The sequence below is a fragment of the Thalassophryne amazonica genome, chromosome 16 (assembly GCF_902500255.1).
Source record: "Thalassophryne amazonica chromosome 16, fThaAma1.1, whole genome shotgun sequence".
NCBI classification, from domain to species: Eukaryota; Metazoa; Chordata; class Actinopteri; order Batrachoidiformes; family Batrachoididae; genus Thalassophryne; species Thalassophryne amazonica.
Window position 1 is genome coordinate 48,079,610 of NC_047118.1, and position 19,901 is coordinate 48,099,510.

Sequence of the window (19,901 nt, forward strand, 5' to 3'; positions counted from 1 at the left end):
TGGCACCAACCTTCTCATAGCATGCCCGTATAGAGGGGGTTCAACCGAACCCCCCCCCCACTGAGAATTCTGATTTTTTTCTGATCTGGATATCAACGTTATGTATTTTCTTTTCAATGATAAGCAACAAGCACTAACTGTTACACAGCTATTATCACACACCCTCAAGTTTCAATTTCCTCTGCCAGAGCAATCAAGTGATGAAAGGGGAAACTGCTAGATAAACTTTTCCCATGGGGGTTGAGAATTTTTGCTCCCTGGTCCCTATCCTCCTCTGATATCAAACAGATTAATAGGCTTGTAAATACCCATGTAGACAATTACAGTTGTCTGGTTTGTAAAAACGTTTGTATGTATAAGCTGAGAAATAAAGGGAGCTTCTCCTTCCTGTTGCAACTACTGTAAAGGTGCAAATATTCGCATGGGATTTATTATGCGAATTTCGCGAGTTAAACAAGGTCGCCAAATTAAATACCGCTATTTTAATACATAACGTACATATATGTACATATTCATAATGTAAACGCGAATATTAATGCCGCTAAATACGAGGTCTGTTAGAAAACCATCCAACCTTTATTTTGCAAAAACTATATGGATTTGAATCATGTGCGCTTGCATCAGCCAAGCTTGAACCTTTGTGCGCATGCGTGACTTTTTTCAACCGACAGGGTTGCAAAGCTTGCATTAATATTATCTTGGTTCTTCCTGAGTGGTTCTTATGGCAACTGATCCAATCCCAAGCAAGGACTATTTGTATATAAAAATGTATTTCCTAAAAATGATACATTTTGGGTTTCAAATGAAATTTATGTAGCTTTTTACCCCTCGAAATCCTCAAAAAGCTTCTGCGTCGGGGGCTTCGCCCCCATTAGCCCCCCACAAGGGTGTTGCCCCTCGACCCCACCGGGGCCCTGTGGCCCACTGGACCCCCAAATCAAGGATTTGAACCCCCCCCTTTCACATTCCTATATACGGCCCTGTCATAGCATCACACAATTTGAGTTAGCTAGGCAGCCATGTAAGGAAATGCTGCCACCCTGTGGCACCAAAGTTATCAGATAACCAGAGAAGCTAAAAAATTGAAATAAGTCTTCCAAGTTATCTTAAGTCAGGAAGCTCATTTGGAAGCCCTTCAAGATTTAAAAGAAGAAAAAGTGCAGAAATATTGTAGCTCAAAATGTTTATTTGGAATTTGCCAGCAACAGTCACAGGAGGCTTCATTAATTAACAGTGCTATAAGGAGCCATCAAAGACAAATTTGAGTGGTCAGTAGGATGAGTTTAGAATCAACGTCCCCAAATCAGACAGATTCTTAGCTTCTAGACCTTCTGCATTTAGCTCTTGCCCCCCAGAGTGTGCTTGTCAAACAGATACTCTGCCAGCTTGTTGTTTTTGGCATCCATGCGGGTGAGGTTAGTGATGTAGTCACCCAGCTTCTTGATGGCCTCCACCTGCTCATTCAGGTAATGAGTCTCCAGGAAGTCACACAGCTGCAGACAGGATGGAGAAGTCATGAGCTCATTTGCAGGACTGAAATTAGTGGTTTTCTGCAGCGCAAGTTAAGCCTGGTTCACACAGCAAGATAATTAGGTCGATAGCTGACCTGATCTCCTTCCGACAATCTTAAGGACGCCCCAACAATTGTTATGATGCTAAAGATAATCTCATCTTTCACCGTGTGGCTGAACAACCAAACCTGTTGCATCTATGATTTTTCTTTTTTTATCTCAATGTGTGTACCTGTAAGTTTCCAAAACCTGAGACCAATTTTAAAATCCTGCCGTGTGAACCACGCATTAGATGACATTTAAAGTTGTCATTTTATACAACAATCACCACATGGATCTATATGAACCCTACATGAGGATCTGCATGTTCAGAGGCCAGTTTGTGGAGGTTCAGCAGAGCTTCATAGATATTCTTCTCAAGCTGCAGAGCACACTGCATGGCCTCCAGCCCGCTGCCCCACTCATCACGCTCCGGTTTCTGCAGAGACCAAGTGTCAGCCTCACCACTAAACCTCAGTCTAAAAGGCATATGACGTCTTTTAGAACTGTAAATAAAATTTTAAAAATGTTAGCACAGACCTTGACATCCTGCAGGAAGATTCTGCCTCCTCGCTTGGTCTGGAATGACAACAACTTCTCAGCATGCTCACGCTCCTCTTCACTGTTCTCCTTGAAGAAATGACAAAACCCTGGACGAGCCACATCATCTCTGGAGAAGAAGAAAGCCTGTGGCAAGAGCGATTAGATCATTGTCACCCATCATTCATTCACACACACGTTCTTCAGTATTAACCAAGTCATACATTTGCTAGTTTGGTCACTTTAGAGTGATGGCAGAAACCCCAGACATGAGAGTCGTTTTCCTCGTTTACAAGCATAGTTGGAGGATGGCTACCTCCTTATCTGGCAACATGCTGTACTGTGATAGTCAGTTATAGACATGATTGTTAATGGAAAAAAAAAAAAAAAAAGAACTAGTTTGGGGGAGAAAGGCTCAAGCAGACCAACATGAATTCCTCGTAAAATGAATCTAATTCTCTCTCACCATGGAAGTGTAGGTGTACGAGGCGAACAGCTCCATGTTGATCATCCGGTTGACGGCGGCCTCACACTCACGGTGGAAGTTCTGACGAACCAGAGACTCCATTTCTGCTGGCGCCTTATTTTTACTTTATCCAAGACAGTAAAAAGGAAAAACCTTAATAAATATAGCTTTCTGCTAATTGTTCCCCCCTGTAACAATTTAATAAAAACTAAAATGTAGTTACCTGAACACAAATAAGCTGTAGCACGAAACAAAGAGAGAAGTTCCGTTCAAACACTGTTGAAGCAAGAACTCCTTGTAATTTTCTTCACAGCTGATACAAAACAGCACAACCAGAGTTTGGCATTTTATACGCGAGATGTGACGTATGTTACGTATTACGAAGAAAAATTGGTTGGCTGTTTAAGAATTCAGCCAATCAGACGTTGAGCTGATGCAGCTGAGCAGGATAGGCTGGCTGGTTCCAGCCTCCTCCGCTAAAGAGGCAGGCACACACCTGCTCCGCCCATTTGTGAGAGCGACGTCACAAACAGGAAGTAATTACTTTTTTTTGTTTTCCACATCCTAACTGTACAGTACTGACCACTGTTGTCCATTTTGACCCAAATCAGATATATTATAAATAACAGTACACACTTTATGCATGTTATATGTTGCCTAAAAACACTCATATTGCAATTCAAGTAATTGAAGTGAAATCACGTTTATTACAGGCAGCTGCATTTTCTGAATTTTGTTTTTCTTAACAGCTGCTAAATTTAAACTGATATATGTTATTTGCCTTCACTTACAGTGGCAGTCACACTTTGTTCACAGCACATAAGGTTTTTCTGTGTCATTGAAAAACACAACACTTGAGCTAAAATTATTCATGAATAGGATTTTATGCAGCAAAAATTAAACATACACAAAAATGAGCACAGTAACAAATTAAACAATTCTTCCAGAGGAGGAGAAGGGAACCAGCCAGCCAGTGGCGGCTCCAGAGATATTTTTCTGCAGGTGCTATGGGGGAGCTTGGAATTTTTATGAGTGTGCTATGCGCTCATGTGTCGCGACAGCTCTCTGCTAAACCTCTGCCACATTCACAGGCATACGCACACATAGCCACATTCCCATCTGCGACAGTCACTAATGACATACAGAATGACCAAAATCACACACACAAACCTAGGCTACTGTTCAATACAAATATTCACAGACCTCCACATGTTACCTGTAGCCTAAAGGAAAAATGCCAACAGCAGGCAGAGAGCAAATCTTTCACCTAGCATCGATGTCTTCATCAGAGCACAATGGACCAATTGTTGTGGTTAAGAGGAAAAGCATCAATGATTTGGTTCCTGCCCAGTGGCCATGTTCTCTGAGGGGTAATTACCAGGAATTACACCGGGTCACTGGTTTGTCTGTGCCTACTGCTGTTCCTCAGGTAGTCCTTTAGGCCACACAGACTTCACTTCTTTTCAATTCCACTCATGGATATTTGGGTACCATTTCAACAACTTGAAACTACACTCACTGCAGTATGACATCATCACTGATGCTGAAAAACTCATCCATGCCTTTGTCTCTTCCAGGCTTGACTACTGTAACTCCCTGCTCTTTGGGATCTCTGGAAATACTTCCAAAAGTTCCAATACATTCAAAACAGTGCAGCTAGAATTCTGACAAGAGTATGTAAACAGGAGCACATTACACCTATCATCACCCACCAATGCATCCATGGCAATACCCCCCGCTTACCTCAAAGACTTCCTCACTCCCCACACACCCTCCCGTTACACTAATCACAACACTAATCTTCTCTGTCTCCCCTCGTACCAAACTTCAAACCATGGGAGACAGGGCCTTCTGTTCAGCTGCTCCTCATATTTGGAACTCCCTCTCTGATCATCTGAGGGAGCTTAAGCTTTTAAAAAAAAAGTCTCTAGACTTGTCTGTTTAGACAGGCCTCTCACAGATCTCAATAATGTGAATCTTTTGCATCTTCGTCTTTTTATTTTATTAATTTTATTTTGGTTTTATTACATACTGATGACTGTTTTTATCTTAAGATTTTATGTTTTTATTCTCTTATTTATCCTTGGTTTTATTTTTTCCCTGTAGCACTTTGAGATTTTTATTAATGAAAGGTGCCTTATTATTATTATTATGACATTGTTGAACGTGATGTCACTGAACGTCACGTTACACTTATTTTGTGTAAAACAATCAGTTCTGTTGATGAATGTTTATTTTCTTTTATGAGTGGAAGATACTTGCAATTCTGTTATCCAGTCTAGCACAACCCCTGGCAAAAATTAGGGAATCACCGGCCTCGGAGGATGTTCATTCAGTTGTTTAATTTTGTAGAAAAAAAGCAGATCATAGACATGACACAAAACTAAAGTCATTTCAAATGGCAACTTTCTGGCTTTAAGAAACACTATAAGAAATCAGGAAAAAAAATTGTGGCAGTCAGTAACAGTTACTTTTTTAGACCAAGCAGAGGGAAAAAAATATGGACTCACTGAATTCTGAGGAATAAATTATGGAATCACCCTGTACATTTTCATCCCCAAAACTAACACCTGCATCAAATCAGATCTGCTCGTTAGTCTGCATCTAAAAAGGAGTGATCACACCTTGGAGAGCTGTTCACCAAGTGGACTGACATGAATCATGGCTCCAACATGAGAGATGTCAATTGAAACAAAGGAGAGGATTATCAAACTCTTAAAAGAGGGTAAATCATCACGCAATGTTGCAAAAGATGTTGGTTGTTCACAGTCTAAACTCTGGACCAAATACAAACAACATGGGAAGGTTGTTAAAGGCAAACATACTGGTAGACCAAGGAAGACATCAAAGCATCAAGACAGAAAACTTAAAGCAATATGTCTCAAAAATCGAAAATGCACAACAAAACAAATGAGGAACGAATGGGAGGAAACTGGAGTCAACGTCTGTGACCGAACTGTAAGAAACTGCCTAAAGGAAATGGGATTTACATACAGAAAAGCTAAATGAAAGCCATCATTAACACCTAAACAGAAAAAACAAGGTTACAATGGGCTAAGGAAAAGCAATCGTGGACTGTGGATGACAGTCATATTCAGTGATGAATCTCGAATCTGCATTGGGCAAGGTGATGATGCTGGAACTTTTGTTTGGTGCCGTTCCAATGAGATTTCTAAAGATGACTGCCTGAAGAGAACATGTAAATTTCCACAGTCATTGATGATATGGGGCTGCATGTCAGGTAAAGGCACTGGGGAGATGGCTGTCATTACATCATCAATAAATGCACAAGTTTACGTTGATATTTTGGACACTTTTCTTATCCCATCAATTGAAGGGATGTTTGGGGATGATGAAATAATTTTTCAAGATGATAATGCATCTTGCCATAGAGCAAAAACTGTGAAAACATTCCTTGCAAAAAGATACATAGGCTCAATGTCATGGCCTGCAAATAGTTCGGATCTTAATCCAATTGAAAATCTTTGGTGGAAGTTGAAGAAAATGGTCCATGACAAGGCTCCAACCTGCAAAGCTGATCTGGCAACAGCAAGCAGAGAAAGTTGGAGCCAGATTGATGAAGAGTACTGTTTGTCACTCATTAAGTCCATGCCTCAGAGACTGCAAGCTGTTATAAAAGCCAGAGGTGGTGCAACAAAATACTAGTGATGTGTTGGAGCGTTCTTTTGTTTTTCATGATTCCATAATTTTTTTCCTCAGAATTGAGTGATTCCATATTTTTTTCTCTCTGCTTGGTCTAAAAAAGTAACTGTTACTGACTGCCACAATTTTTTTTCCTGATTTCTTATAGTGTTTCTTAAAGCCAGAAAGTTGCCATTTGAAATGACTCTAGTTTTGTGTCATGTCTGTGATCTGCTTTTTTTCTACAAAATTAAACAACTGAATGAACATCCTCCGAGGCCGGTGATTCCATAATTTTTGCCAGGGGTTGCAATGTTGTCCCAATGTGTAACTTGAAAAGAAAGATTATCAATAGCTCCAAAGCTCCTGGCAAAACTAGGAAAACTCACAAGTGAGTGAAGGTTTAACAAGTTGATGCAAACTCCGCTTTGTTAAGATACCATTGCTTTTTAGGTTTTGTGATTTGTTGCTTTTCCAAAATTCAAGCTGAATAAAATATTTTGGGAAACGTTGACATAACATGTAGACGATGTCACTTCTGACACAACCAAGTCGCAACCCTAACCCTAACCCACCTTATTCCTAGCCCCCATGAGGCCTTGTGTGAATTATGGGTGAGATTTCCGGTATGAACCGGTACCGGATTTTGTTTACATGTTAACTGTTCGCACTAATCCACTTTCTACGATGATTAGAGACATAAACCATGTAGGAACACCAGCTGTCACGGCTCAAACAAGACATTACAATCCCGCTGTCTACAAATATAGAGGTGGGAGGACGACATGAAGAAGTGGTCTAAGATAACATACCGGTACGGTAGCATTTTAAGCTACATTCTTAACACTTGCTTCGGGCAGTAAGGCAATGAACAATCTGAACTTGGCGTATCAGGACCTGCACAGTAATAAGGTCGGTCTTGTTCTGTTAAAAGAGGTTTTGGGAGACAACTTATTTACCTTAAGGCAGACAGAGAGTCCAGCAAAAGCCTTAAAGTCCCCTCATGACCAAGCCTGGGTTTGAGTTTCAGCGTCACGTGAAACACAAACAGCAGGATGTTCATGCATCGCAGGTAAAGGCAGATCTCCAGGTGAGTACATTTTCTTAATTATAATGTATGAACTAATGTGATGGGATACATGTGAGCCCTGATTAAAATAAACAGCCATATTTTTACACTTTATTTTACATCCCTCCAGGTCCAACTGACAGTGATGTCTGCAGCTGCTTATCTGGGCACCAACTGAGCACCTGGAGTTGGACTTTTCATTTAACAAAGTCTTTACTGACACATGAAACACCTCCATAATTTCTACTTTTCACATCTGCTTCCAACATTAGTGGATGAATTTGTTGCAAAGGTGGTTCTGCTCTGCCCCAAATATCTGAATCTCTTGAAAATACAGTCATCACTTAACAGGTGTGTTACAGAAAACAAACGAGCACTGTACGAAGGAAAATATGGAAGGATGGAAATAAGACATTTTCAGTTTATTTTTTTATTGTTACAAGGAAAACTGTTTCAAATATATGTTCCAAAAAAAAAAAAAAGACTCTGGGCTATGTACATGTCACTGCAGGGCCATTTCATCTCAAGTCACCCAGAGGCTCCCAGGTCACCCCTCAGTTCTGTTCGGTCAGTTTGATATGTTATTCCTATTCAAAGTTATGGTGAAATGCCAAATATTAGGTCTGTATCGTGCAAACAGAAGTTACAGCCTTTTGAAATTTTTGTGAATTTTTCCACATATTGTGAAAATGGTGTTTTCTGCCAACTTTGCACATTAATGAGCTCCCTATATGCCCCATAGCTTTGAAACTTTTGGTGTAGAGTTGGGAAATTGTGGCAGTTTTGGTGTATCCAGTATGATCCCCCTTCCACAAAAGCCTCAATGGTAGGAAACCCAAAATTTTGGATGTCGTTCGTTATCTGAAGAGTTCATAATCAAATAAATATACTAGCTATGGCTATAGAACTTTTGTATGATGTTTGTAATATAATGGAACATATTTACACATTTAAATGATATGCCAGATTGTTAAAATTTATAGTTGAAAAAAATAATTTTTACAAAGTGTCAAAATATGCCCCAGATGCCAATGTGGACAGCTGACCATCGGTCATTTTTACCATGTCTCAAGATATGTTGCAAATATGGTGTTATTGAGCTTCCTTCGTGTGATTTCATCTTCAAATCATTGTAGTCACAATACTTTTTGGCAGAATTATGTAACAAATAAGTCCATATTAAAAGTTGTAGGCATGTGCGATATGTTAAAGTTAAGAGCATTTTTGTATGGCTCGTCTAAAGCCACCAGCAGGCGGCCATGCCGGTGCTGGAACAGCAACATGTGAAGTCACATGGGCAGAGGTTCACAACTCTGTCAGTGCTAACCTTCAGGATAGAAGGAGCAAAGCACGTAAGTGGCAATCAACATCTCAGATAGTTATCAGGTTCCAATACAGACGTAATTCGTGGATCAGAATTTCCCAATCCAACCTGCAGGATTTTCCGATACTGGAGAGAAATCATGTCTGATACCCGCTGTTTACTGCTGAATGGCAGGAGGAAGGTTTCTGCACTGAAGGCGAGCTGTTTCTTTTGCAAGCCAGCACCAGAGATGAGTGTTAATTCACCGGTAATGGCAAATTTCCGCCTGGCTTTCAGGTTCAAATGGTTTGTGCCAGAGCATGGATTTCCAAAAAAATGAACTGAATTGTTGCTGAAAAATCAGGAACTTTAACATCCTGGGGCTGTGAAGGCGCAGCCAAACAGCTTCACCTTCACTGAATTGGGGGGGGGGGGGGGAGCCAAAATCCTTCAGTGTTTAGTTACTCCCGTGAGCGCTGATACATTTAGAAATGTTTTTTTCCCCACAGTTTAAATGCTTTGCGTTTGCTCAGCAGGAAAACGGTCAGCGAGGGAAAGCTTTTACAGAGGGTTTTTTTTTCTGAGTGGTTGAAATAGTGTGAGTGCCAGCATTTATGAAATTGTCAAATTCTGCCTTAATGCCTAATTTCAAGGCGGATATTTCAGTTGCAAGCGCTCCATTTTCATTGATAAGCATCAGTTTACAGCCCAGTTCATTTCCCCAGCTGTATTTGATCAGTGGGTTCTCTTTTCCTTTAAGCCATACTTCATGTTCTATGGCAACATTACATGTTATAGCATGCAAGACAAATTCTTATTGTTCTACAGTCTCAAGTAAAAAAAGCCTGTAACATGGGAACAGCTTTAAGTAGTCTTTGTATTTTGGATAAGTACTATCATGCTGTGGCACCAAATTCTCAGTTGTGTAACAGGACTACACCCAGTTTGAGTTTTAATTTATCCGATTATAAACACAGTAACCTCAAGATGTTGAAATAATGCAGCCCAAGTTAACTTAAGTGTTACCCTTTGAGATAAATAGACATGGTACAGCTCAAAATTGATTTTGAATTTGTCAAACATTTTGTCACAGGACACTGAGGTGCTTCTGCATTTAGCTCTTGCCACCCAGAGTGTGCTTGTCAAACAGATACTCTGCCATCTTGTTGTTGTGGGCATCCATACTGGTGAGGCTGGTGACGTAGTCACCCAGCTTCTTGATGGTCTCCACCTGCTCGTTCAGGTAATGAGCCTCCAGGAAGTCACACAGCTGCAGACAGGATGGAGAAATCATGAGCTCACTGACAGGACTGAAGTTGGTTTGCAGTTTTCTGTACTGCAACTCAGTCATTAAATCATCATATGAAGCACATGGCTCGATATGAAACCTACATGAGGATCTATATGTTCAGAGGCCAGTTTGTAGAGCTTCAGCAGAGCTTCACTGATATTCTTCTCAAGCTGCAGAGCACACTGCATGGCCTCCAGCCCGCTGCCCCACTCATCACGCTCTGGTTTCTGCATAAACCAAGTGTTATCCTCTGCAATAAGCTTCAGTCCAAGTGCACATCAAGTCTCATACAACTTAATAAAACCAAAGTTAGCACAGGCCTTAATATCCTGCAGCAAGATTCTGCCTCCTCGCTTGTTCTGGAAGGACAAGAACTTCTCAGTATGCTCACGGTCCACCTCACTGTGCTCCTTGAAGAAACTGTAGAAGCCTGGAAGGGCCACATCATCTCGGGAGAAGTAGAAAGCCTGTGGAGAGAGAGAGAGAACTTGCAGGAAAGTAAAAAAGTTACAGGAATATTATAAACAAACAAAAAAGCTTTAAGTATAGATTTCATACATTTACTAGTTTGGACACTTTACACTGAAGTCAGCAACTCATGTATGACAGCATTTTTCTTTGAAAAACAAGAGTGTCAAGGATGGTTTCATTAAAGGGTCGAGTACCACAAGAGCAGAAAGATGAAGACAACTGAATCAAAGCCTTCATTTTCATTGTACATACAGGGAATAAAGTTTGTCCTTTGCATTTTACCCATCCTAAATACAGTTAGACACTCCACGGGGTTGGAAGTAACCCCATGACCTTCATGCTGCGAGTCATCCGTGTTAACCACGAAGCCACCATGCTAATATTCACTAAAAATCCTTAAAGTATAATTTCCTCTTACCATAGAAGTGTAGGTGTAGGAGGCAAACTGCTCCATGTTGATCATCCGGTTGATGGCAGCCTCACACTCACGGTGGAAGTCCTGACGGACTTGAGACTCCATTTTTGCTGGTGTTCCTTGATTTTACTTTAACAGAAAAAAGTAAAACATAAATAAAAGCTTTTGTTGAGTCCTCCAGCACTATTAAAGTAGATGTTGAACAAAAAGCTGCAGCTACCAGAGTGCAAATCTGTTGCAAAATGGGACAAACTACAAGTTCTGTTTAAAAACTGTCACAACAAAAACTCCTCCTTGTTTCTTCCCAGGTGCGATGATTTGGCTCATTTATACACCACAGACATGTGACGTATGTGACATGATTGATAAAGTGGGTGGGCTTTTTAGGAATTCACCCAATCAGACAGTGAACTGAAGGATGAGCGACAGGAGCAATCAGAATGTCTATATACTGAGAGTTGCGACAACTAGTGGTGTGAAGCATGGAAATATAGACTGGAATGGACATCACGTGACTAGCGGCGTGCCGCACGGCGGCCATTAGGGTGGAGAGAGCAGCTTGAGCCAGTTAAACTAAAGCGAAATGAGCGAAAAAAGGCAGCTAGTGCTTCACCATCAACTGCACCAACAACAAAAACAAATTCTCGAATACTAAAATGAACTGTACAAGAGCCTTAATGTAATTATCTAAAACAAATGTCTATTTTAAAGTCGTTATGTCGCAATTTAATATCGATATACTGAGACTATAACTCAACGCCATAAGTTCTTTTCATTAAGCTGCATTCACATGCATACAAACAAAACAAACAAAAACGTTTATATATATATATATATATACGAGGTCTGTCCATAAAGTTTAGGTCCTTTTTATTTTTTTCAAAAACTATATGGATTTCATTCATATGTTTTTACGTCAGACATGCTTGAACCCTCGTGCGCATGCGTGAGTTTTTCCACGCCTGTTGGTGACGTCATTCGCCTGTGAGCACTCCTTGTGGGAGGAGTCGTCCAGCCCCTCGTCAGAATTCCTTTGTCTGAGAAGTTGCTGAGAGACTGGCGCTTTGTTTGATCAAAATTTTTTCTAAACCTGTGAGACACATCGAAGTGGACACGGTTCGAAAAATTAAGCTGGTTTTCGGTGAAAATTTTAACGACTGATGAGAGATTTTGAGGTGATACTGTCGCTTTAAGGACTTCCCACAGTGCGAGACGTCGCACAGCGCTCTCAGGCGCCGTCGTCAGCCTGTTTCAAGCTGAAAACCTCCACATTTCAGGCTCTATTGATCCAGGACGTCGTGAGAGAACAGAGAAGTTTCAGAAGAAGTCAGTTTCAGCATTTTATCCGGATATTCCACTGTTAAAGGAGATTTTTTTAATGAAAGATGTGCGGACGGGTCCGTGCGTCGGGACGCAGCCGGCGCGGTGCGGCGGCACAGGAAAAACACCTCCGTGTTGATAACCATTTGTAAAATCCAGGCAGCTTTTGATGGCTTTCAGTGGAGTGAGTATATGAGAAATTGTTTAACAGCTGGACATGTTCCAACTTGTCCTTAAGGCTTCCAACTGAGGTGTTTTTCGTGTGGCGGAGCGTCGCGGCGGCTGCGTCCCGACGCTGCAATCCGTCCGCACGTCTTTCATTACAAAAATCTCCTTTAACAGTGGAATATCCAGATAAAATGCTGAAACCGACTTCTTCTGAAACTTCTCTGTTCTCTCACGACGTCCTGGATCAATAGAGCCTGAAATGTGGAGGTTTTCAGCTTGAACAGGCTGACGACGGCGCCTGAGAGCGCTGCACGACGTCTCGCACCGTGGGAAGTCCTTAAAGCGACAGTATCACCTCAAAATCTCTCATCAGCTGTTAAAATTTTCACCGAAAACCAGCTTAATTTTTCGAACCGTGTCCACTTCGATGTGTCTCACAGGTTTAGAAAAAATTTTGATCAAACAAAGCGCCAGTCTCTCAGCAACTTCTCAGACAAAGGAATTCTGACGAGGGGCTGGACGACTCCTCCCACAAGGAGTGCTCACAGGCGAATGACGTCACCGACAGGCGTGGAAAAACTCACGCATGCGCACAAGGGTTCAAGCATGTCTGACGTAAAAACATATGAATGAAATCCATATAGTTTTTGAAAAAAATAAAAAGGACCTATACTTTATTGACAGATCTCGTATATATATATATATATATATATATATATATATATATATATATATATATATATATACCACATAGTGGTGTGAAGCATGGAAATATAGACTGGAATGGACATCACGTGACTAGCGGCGTGCCGCACGGCGGCCATTAGGGTGGATATATATCTAAAAAGGAAGAGTAAAATAGGAGAGTAGAAAAGAGTAGAGTAGAGCCACTTAGGTGCCTGGTCTTGAGAACCAGGGATGGTGAATGGCGAATGGCTTTATATCTACTTGTAATAAAATGCTAGTAAAAATCATATATATGTTGTTGTCATTAAAAGACTAGCAGTAATATTACAGTGGAAAAAGCAGCAAGGTAAATGACCACAATGGCAAGGCACACTTCAGATTTATATTTTAATACATATGGATTTTTTTATCCAAGCTTTTAATCAGCTTGAATACAACTTACAAGGCTTTATTTATAAAAATCCATTGAGAATTATGATAACAGGAAAAAAAAAACCCATAGTAAATTCCCCAAATGTCCACACTTTACATAAAACATTGTTTTTCTACCCAGGCATGTATGGGTTAATTAGAAAGATCAATTAAAGGGCTTTAAAACAAGCCTACTTTTATTAAAATCTGTTAACAAATAGCGGCAATAGAGATCCTTAGGATCTACGAAGCTTAAATACGTAAAAGTATCAGTATCGGTATCGGTATTGATATCGATATCGGGTATACTGGGCCTGTATTTACTGGGTATCGGATCAATACCAAAATTCCCGGTATCGCCCACCTCTAGCACCCTCTCAACCCTTTCTGGAATGAGTTGAATAGCATAAGTCTGCTTTACATTGAAATCAGCAATCTGAAGTTTTAAAGATGTGTTAGATGCATTTTTGGGAGTAGTTTAAGGCATAAAACTTTTACAAGGACAAGACTGAGAACATACCTTGTTAATAATATTCATAGCCTGCAGTATAGGAGAGTACACAGGGACATGACAGAACATATATAAAAAGGTTGATGCAAACTACATAGAGTTGGACATAAACAACACCAGAAGACAACCTGAAGCTACAGTTCCCAAATAAAAATCAAGGCAGTTTTCCAGATTTTAGACCCCATTCAGACTGGGGTTGGGAGTTTGGCTGGTGCAGGATTCGGCCCCCATCCCACTCCAGCCAGACACTTCCCCCCCTGAATATATGAACAATGCAAATTGGGTTTAAAGTGGATTGTTTTAAACATGGGTCAAGCCGCGCACACTGGGATGTTTCTGCTGGCAGGAGGGGCAGAGACAACCTGCCTGTATTTTATTTGCTAAGGAGGAATAACAGACAGCTTGTTGGATTATTTGCAGTGTTACCAGGCTTTAAGCAAGTTATGTGATGTCTTAAAGGAATTAACTTATAACCTCTTAAAAAGTGACTAACCTGAAGTCTGTCATTGCAGACAAATTCTGCTGCAACAACTGTGGTGACGGTTTTCAGATTCTGACATCTGGACGAGCGAGTGTGCGTTTCTGTGTGGTGATAAGGCACCACACAGAAAAGTCATTTGCTTTACTGGAGGAGGAGACACTGTGGGTGCATGGACGTAGTTGGAGGTCACGGTCCTGAGCTAGCAGGGATTCAAACCACACACAAACCCGACTCCAGCGGGATTCAAGCTGAACTGCAAACCACTGGGTTGGGTTCCAATTCAGCCGCCATTCAAGATAAAGCCAAATCTTCAGACAGTCTTTTAATGCCCTTAGAAGATGCTCTGGAGATCTTTGACTAGTCAAAATGCCATTAAAGAAAATCCAGTCCAGCAACTAAATGTTAAAACTTCTTGTAATGGTATGCCGTTGATGAAGTTCTGGCATCACATCACTTTAAGTACACCAACATAGCTAGACACTGGAATTGAAATTCTTGTAACCTAATTCTTTCTCACCATGGAAGTGTAGGTGTATGAGGCAAACAGCTCCATGTTGATCATCCGGTTGACGGCGGCCTCACACTCATGGTGGAAGTTCTGACGAACCTGAGACTCCATTTCTTGTTTTTTTTTGTTTTTGTTTTTTTTTTATTTAAAAACCAAACTGCTGTACTTACTGGAACATATAGTTGTAAAGTAACAAAAGCAAGAGTTCTGTTCAAATGCGGTTAAAAAAAGAACTCATGTTGTTCTACTCAGCTGATGTGAAAACACTAGAGGTCCTAATATCCGATCCGATCCTAATATCGATAATATCGATACCAACGCTGGTATTGATATTGAACGATCCTTGTGTAAAAAAATCAATACTCAAGCTTTTTTCTCTCCTGCATGCACTGACTGCTACGCACACAGATTAATCAAAGTCTACTCTCTGTCTGTAAGAGCAGCGCTACGCTGTGTCACACAACACGGAGCAGTGCACCCTTGTATTGTGGTTTGTCAGCCCTCTACCTCAGGAGATTTTGTTTTAAGTTGTGTTGAGTGATATTTTTTTAAACAAAAATGTTGATTGTGATAAAGTATTTTGTTGTCACGTACAATGCTTGGCAAAATTCTATCCTAGGTCTTTTGGATCCTTTGGGTCTATGAAGCTTAAATATGAAAAGTATCAGTATCGGTATCAATATCAGCGATACTGGGCCTGTATTTACTTGGTATCAGATCAATGCCAAAATTCCCAGTATCGACCACCTCTAGAAAACACCAATGACAGTTCTACGTATTTATACACCACACCTAAGTGGGCGGGGCTGTTTGAGAATTCAGCCAATCAGACAGTGAGCTGATGGAGCAGCGGTAATGGCATCAGGTTTGTTTTATTTCTTCATTCAAAATAAATGACTAAGCATTTTTGCCTTGATAAAAGAATAAACAGTATAAAGCTCAGTTAACCTGGACAACTACACATGAAAGTGCTAAGTTTCTCAAAATAGTACAAATATTTCCCATCGATTATACACCTGGCTTTCAAACAACCAGTTAAGGACTGAAAATCCAACACATCTCCCTACAGTCAAGAATTTTATAAGCCACAGCTGAGTAACATGTAGTTTGGGTCCCTATGACCAGATTAAATGTGACGATTCAAACAAGACTCAAATGCTACCAAATTAAACCAGATAATTCAATTATATCAGTACCTCAGGAGGCAAAATTGATTTTGCAGTTTTATTTAGAGACTGGCAGTTGAATGATTGCAGGGTGACATTCAAATCTTCTAAAACAAATGCTTATATTAGCACAGACATTGCTTAAATTTCAAGGACGCTAAAATTATAGCCATTTTTATTGCGAGTTGTTGAGACCAACAGATGGCAAGTGGGATTCAGGTAAGACTTTGTATTTCATTTCCTGTCTTTCCTTTCAACTGATGGGTAATTTTTTTCCCCAGGCTTCCATCTGGACAGCACTTTTTGTACTCTTAAGTTAAAATCATTGGACTTTGCTGGAGTCAAGATTTGCTATTTGCTCACATTTGACTATTTTCAACTTTGAACACCTTTTACCCATTTGAGAATTATTTAATGAATGTAGAACAAAGATTACAAAATTGTCACATTGTTGCAGCTCTACTTTGTTGTCTCATGTTGAGAATGTCGTCTTCCATGTTATCATTAAGTCCATTAACATATGAACCTTAACATATGAACATATGTTAAACATTAACATTCATTATTAATTAATTAATTAATTGATTAATTTACATTAATGTTGAACATTAACATATGAACATATGACGCTTAGAACATTTATTTCAAGTTTGTCAGAAACATTTGGTGACAAAATTCTTAAGTACTTTTAACACAGCCATAATGTTGCTATTTTTATAAGGGCTTTACATTTTGTAGAACTGCGGAGCACCATGGGTAAGAGGGACCAGCGCAGCTTTTCGTTCTGGTTGGTCAGTCTGTGGCTGGTCCCCGCCTTCCTTTTCCGCACGAGTGTCTCCTCTTAAAAAAACAAAACAAAAAAAAAACGACAAAAAAAAAAAAAAACTAAAGCCTAAAGGGAAGCAGTAACCCACAAAACATATTACTCTCAACACCCACCATTAATAGATTGATTTACTTAAAATTCTGTGCCAAATTACTTGAAGCAAAATGACAGCAAAATCAGCACATTAATCCTCACTTGTGATGCCGGCAGTCTGGTTTAGCCAGAGATGGGAACCACTGTTCTCAGAATACACCGATTAAAACAGATAACATCTGATCAAAAGGTTAGTCAAGGCCGACAGTGACAGTGAAATGAGTGAAACAGTGTATTGTATCTGACTTTAGCTTTCATTAGTGCCGCCACTGCCATCGGACCAACCGAAAATACAAATCCTGCTACAACGTATTTAAAGCAGCAGTGATGCGAAGACGCTTTACTTATGGTACTGAATATTTGTGTTTGTACTTTTCCTGTTATAGTCATACGGTTTAAACTGTGTTCAAACAAAGTAAAGTGAAAATGCCAATGCACGCAGATTGTGTGAATAGTTATATAAAGACATATTTTTTAGAACCGCAGAGCACTATGGGTAAAATGTGTCAGCGCGTCTGTGCCACTCCACTGCACTGATCTCTATGTATTACTGGATAGCTCGTTGGCCCACAGACACACTCCGTACAATCCGCTGAAGCAAACTGGCGGCCATCTTGCCACTCCCAACTCATGCAGACCACACAAAGACAGCTTATTAGAACGTTGACAATTTCAAGTAATAACCGAGCTGATTCTCTCATTTACTTATTTTTGTTCTTCGGATAATATAAGATTGATCTCTCCTAATCCATGCCTGTCATGATTAGCTATTTGATTTTTTTCGTTCTTTTATTACGTTGGCACTTTCTTCCCTTCTATTCTCACTTACTCATATCTCACTGGGACAAATAGTCAATTCTAAAAATTATCATTCCTTAATCAAAGCTAATACAAGTGTTGTGGAATCATTAGCAAGCTTTTATATATATATATATATATATATATATATATATATATATATATAGTGTGTGTGTGTGTGTGTGTGTGTGTGTGTGTGTGTGTGTGTGTGTGTATTGGTACCATGCATGAACAAAAGTGGATGGATAACAAAACTCATGATGGATAATACAGAAATAGTGGATTTTTTTTTTAAATAGTTGCACTAAAAGAATAAAACACCACTTAGCTAGCTACAGGAGAGTTGTTTTACCCTGCAATGACAACGTTTATTACACACAGCTCTATGAGTTTCAGCCTAATATAAGTAATAAAGCTCGTAGCAACAACACCTAAAGCTCCAAAACTATACACAAATAGACCTAATAAATTCTTAAAATAGTTCATCCAACACAAAACACATGTGGCTACACATGTTGAGTTAATAAGCTACGTATTATCATTATTATTATTATTATTATTATTATTATTATTATTATTATTATTATTATTATTATTATTATTATTATTATTACTTTAAGGGAGAGAACTCTTCAAATTATTGTTCATTAATTCCCATTTCAATCATACTCATAGGTGAAATGATCATCCACAGCCTTTGATCTGGCGATTTGCGCAGTTTATAGCTGCACATGAAGGCATTTTTAACACAATCACAAAGAATAAAGTTGCGTGCGCCTCATGAAAGATCAATAAAAAAAAGAGCGTTGAAGAGCGGGACATAGGAGTGGTAATATGGCGGCCGGTTTGCTTCAAAGATACTGGCCAATGAGCGATCCAGTACTACATAGAGATCTCCGCTGACTTTAAAAAAACAAAAACTAAGGCCCGATAAAGAACTAACAACAAAACAAAACAAAACAAAAACATGAGTTTATCATCACCGTGCTCATGCCGAAATCGGCCCACATAATTTATTTTATTTATATATTTATTTATTGACGACGGTAAAGCTGGTGCAAGAACCGGCACGTCCACTAGGTGGCGAGTATGCTTTGGCCGAAGACGGCCGAAGTTTACCGAGCCGGGCTCGGTGTCAAGGTCTCAGCACTCCCCGTTAGTTAGCAAGGTGAGTTTTTCCTCAGGGAGCTGCAGCTCTGTGCTGACACATTATATTCCGTGTGCCTTCTGGCAAACTGTAGCTGAAATTTCGCATCTTCTTTTGAAGAAAATCTTTCTCTCTGGCTGTATCAGATATAACTTTAAAAAAAACCCAAAACAAATAAAAATATAAAAATAAAAATTTTCCCTGCCTCATCACTTTTTTCTGATCTCAAGGATGATAAATTAATGTTTGTTTGTTTTTAATGGGGCCTAAATCGAAACATAACCGACGTAAGTGGACCGTCGCACGGAATTGCTTTCTTAAATTTTGTAAATTCATCTTTGAAATCTAGATATTTCAGCAAACAAGTTTATTAGTAGTGCGGAAAGATTTTAAATTTGAGTCATCGACCAATATGAGAACTGCAGGCTCTGCTGAGCATTTGAACTTTGCAGGAGCATCATGTCGTGCCAACAGCCAATTAGACTGATCGTTTTTAATCACGTGAAGAAATTTGAACCAATGGAGAAAAAGGTTTTAATCAAAGTAGTGCAGCAGATAACAGAATATTTACAGAGGAATCCTGCAGATGGTGATACAAGCACCAACTTCGGCACAAGTACTCATTTGACATTGTTCTTTTGAAAAAAAAAAAAAAATGATTGGCCACTTGAATTTTCAATAGGCAGCCAGGTAGGGGTCAGTTGAAAAATTACACGGGGTAAAAATTAAAAGATGCTCCAATCAGATTGAAAACTACGTATACAAATTATTTGTCTGATTTCAAAGATTCCAAAAAGAAATCAGCAGAGTCTGAAATTTGACTTTGACTTTCAGTGTGTCCCAGGTTGTCACTGCTGCCGTCCAATGGATTAATTAAAAAAACGACAGCGTAATGAAGGAATTTGCGTTTTACATGCAAAAGACACTAAAACTGACCATTTTACCTTCATTTCAAGCAAAAAAGACATGAACGTTTCAACCACATATCAAAAGACACAACCTTTAGAGTCCCCCATATGGAATGGGCGGAGTCTGTGC

The 19,901-nt window shown here is 39.7% G+C and overlaps 2 protein-coding genes across 4 annotated transcripts in view; both read right to left on the minus strand.

Annotated features, from left to right (window-relative positions):
- Positions 1-1,328: 1,328 nt before the first annotated feature.
- LOC117527536 (ferritin, middle subunit) lies at positions 1,329-2,797 on the minus strand. The gene is made up of 5 exons (XM_034189931.1): positions 2,780-2,797; positions 2,557-2,680; positions 2,091-2,237; positions 1,864-1,989; positions 1,329-1,493 (listed from the first exon to the last, which is right to left on the minus strand). The coding sequence occupies exons 2-5, from the start codon at positions 2,656-2,658 to the stop codon at positions 1,338-1,340; spliced, it is 531 nt and encodes a 176-aa protein (XP_034045822.1). The 5' UTR covers positions 2,659-2,680; positions 2,780-2,797; the 3' UTR covers positions 1,329-1,337.
- A 6,882-nt stretch (positions 2,798-9,679) lies between these two features.
- The window catches only part of LOC117527533 (ferritin, middle subunit-like), a 50,346-nt gene continuing 40,124 nt past the window's right edge, over positions 9,680-19,901 (minus strand). The window contains exons 3-6 of one of the 3 annotated variants that reach the window (XM_034189927.1): positions 10,751-10,866; positions 10,182-10,328; positions 9,963-10,088; positions 9,680-9,840 (exon numbers count right to left, since the gene is read on the minus strand). In XM_034189927.1, the coding sequence (XP_034045818.1) occupies positions 9,685-9,840; positions 9,963-10,088; positions 10,182-10,328; positions 10,751-10,852 (531 nt within the window). In that variant the 5' untranslated portion in view covers positions 10,853-10,866 and the 3' untranslated portion in view covers positions 9,680-9,684. Of the gene's footprint in view, positions 9,841-9,962; positions 10,089-10,181; positions 10,329-10,750; positions 10,867-14,842; positions 14,947-19,901 lie in introns of all 3 variants that reach the window. The other 2 variants (XM_034189926.1, XM_034189925.1) reach the window with 2 other exon arrangements.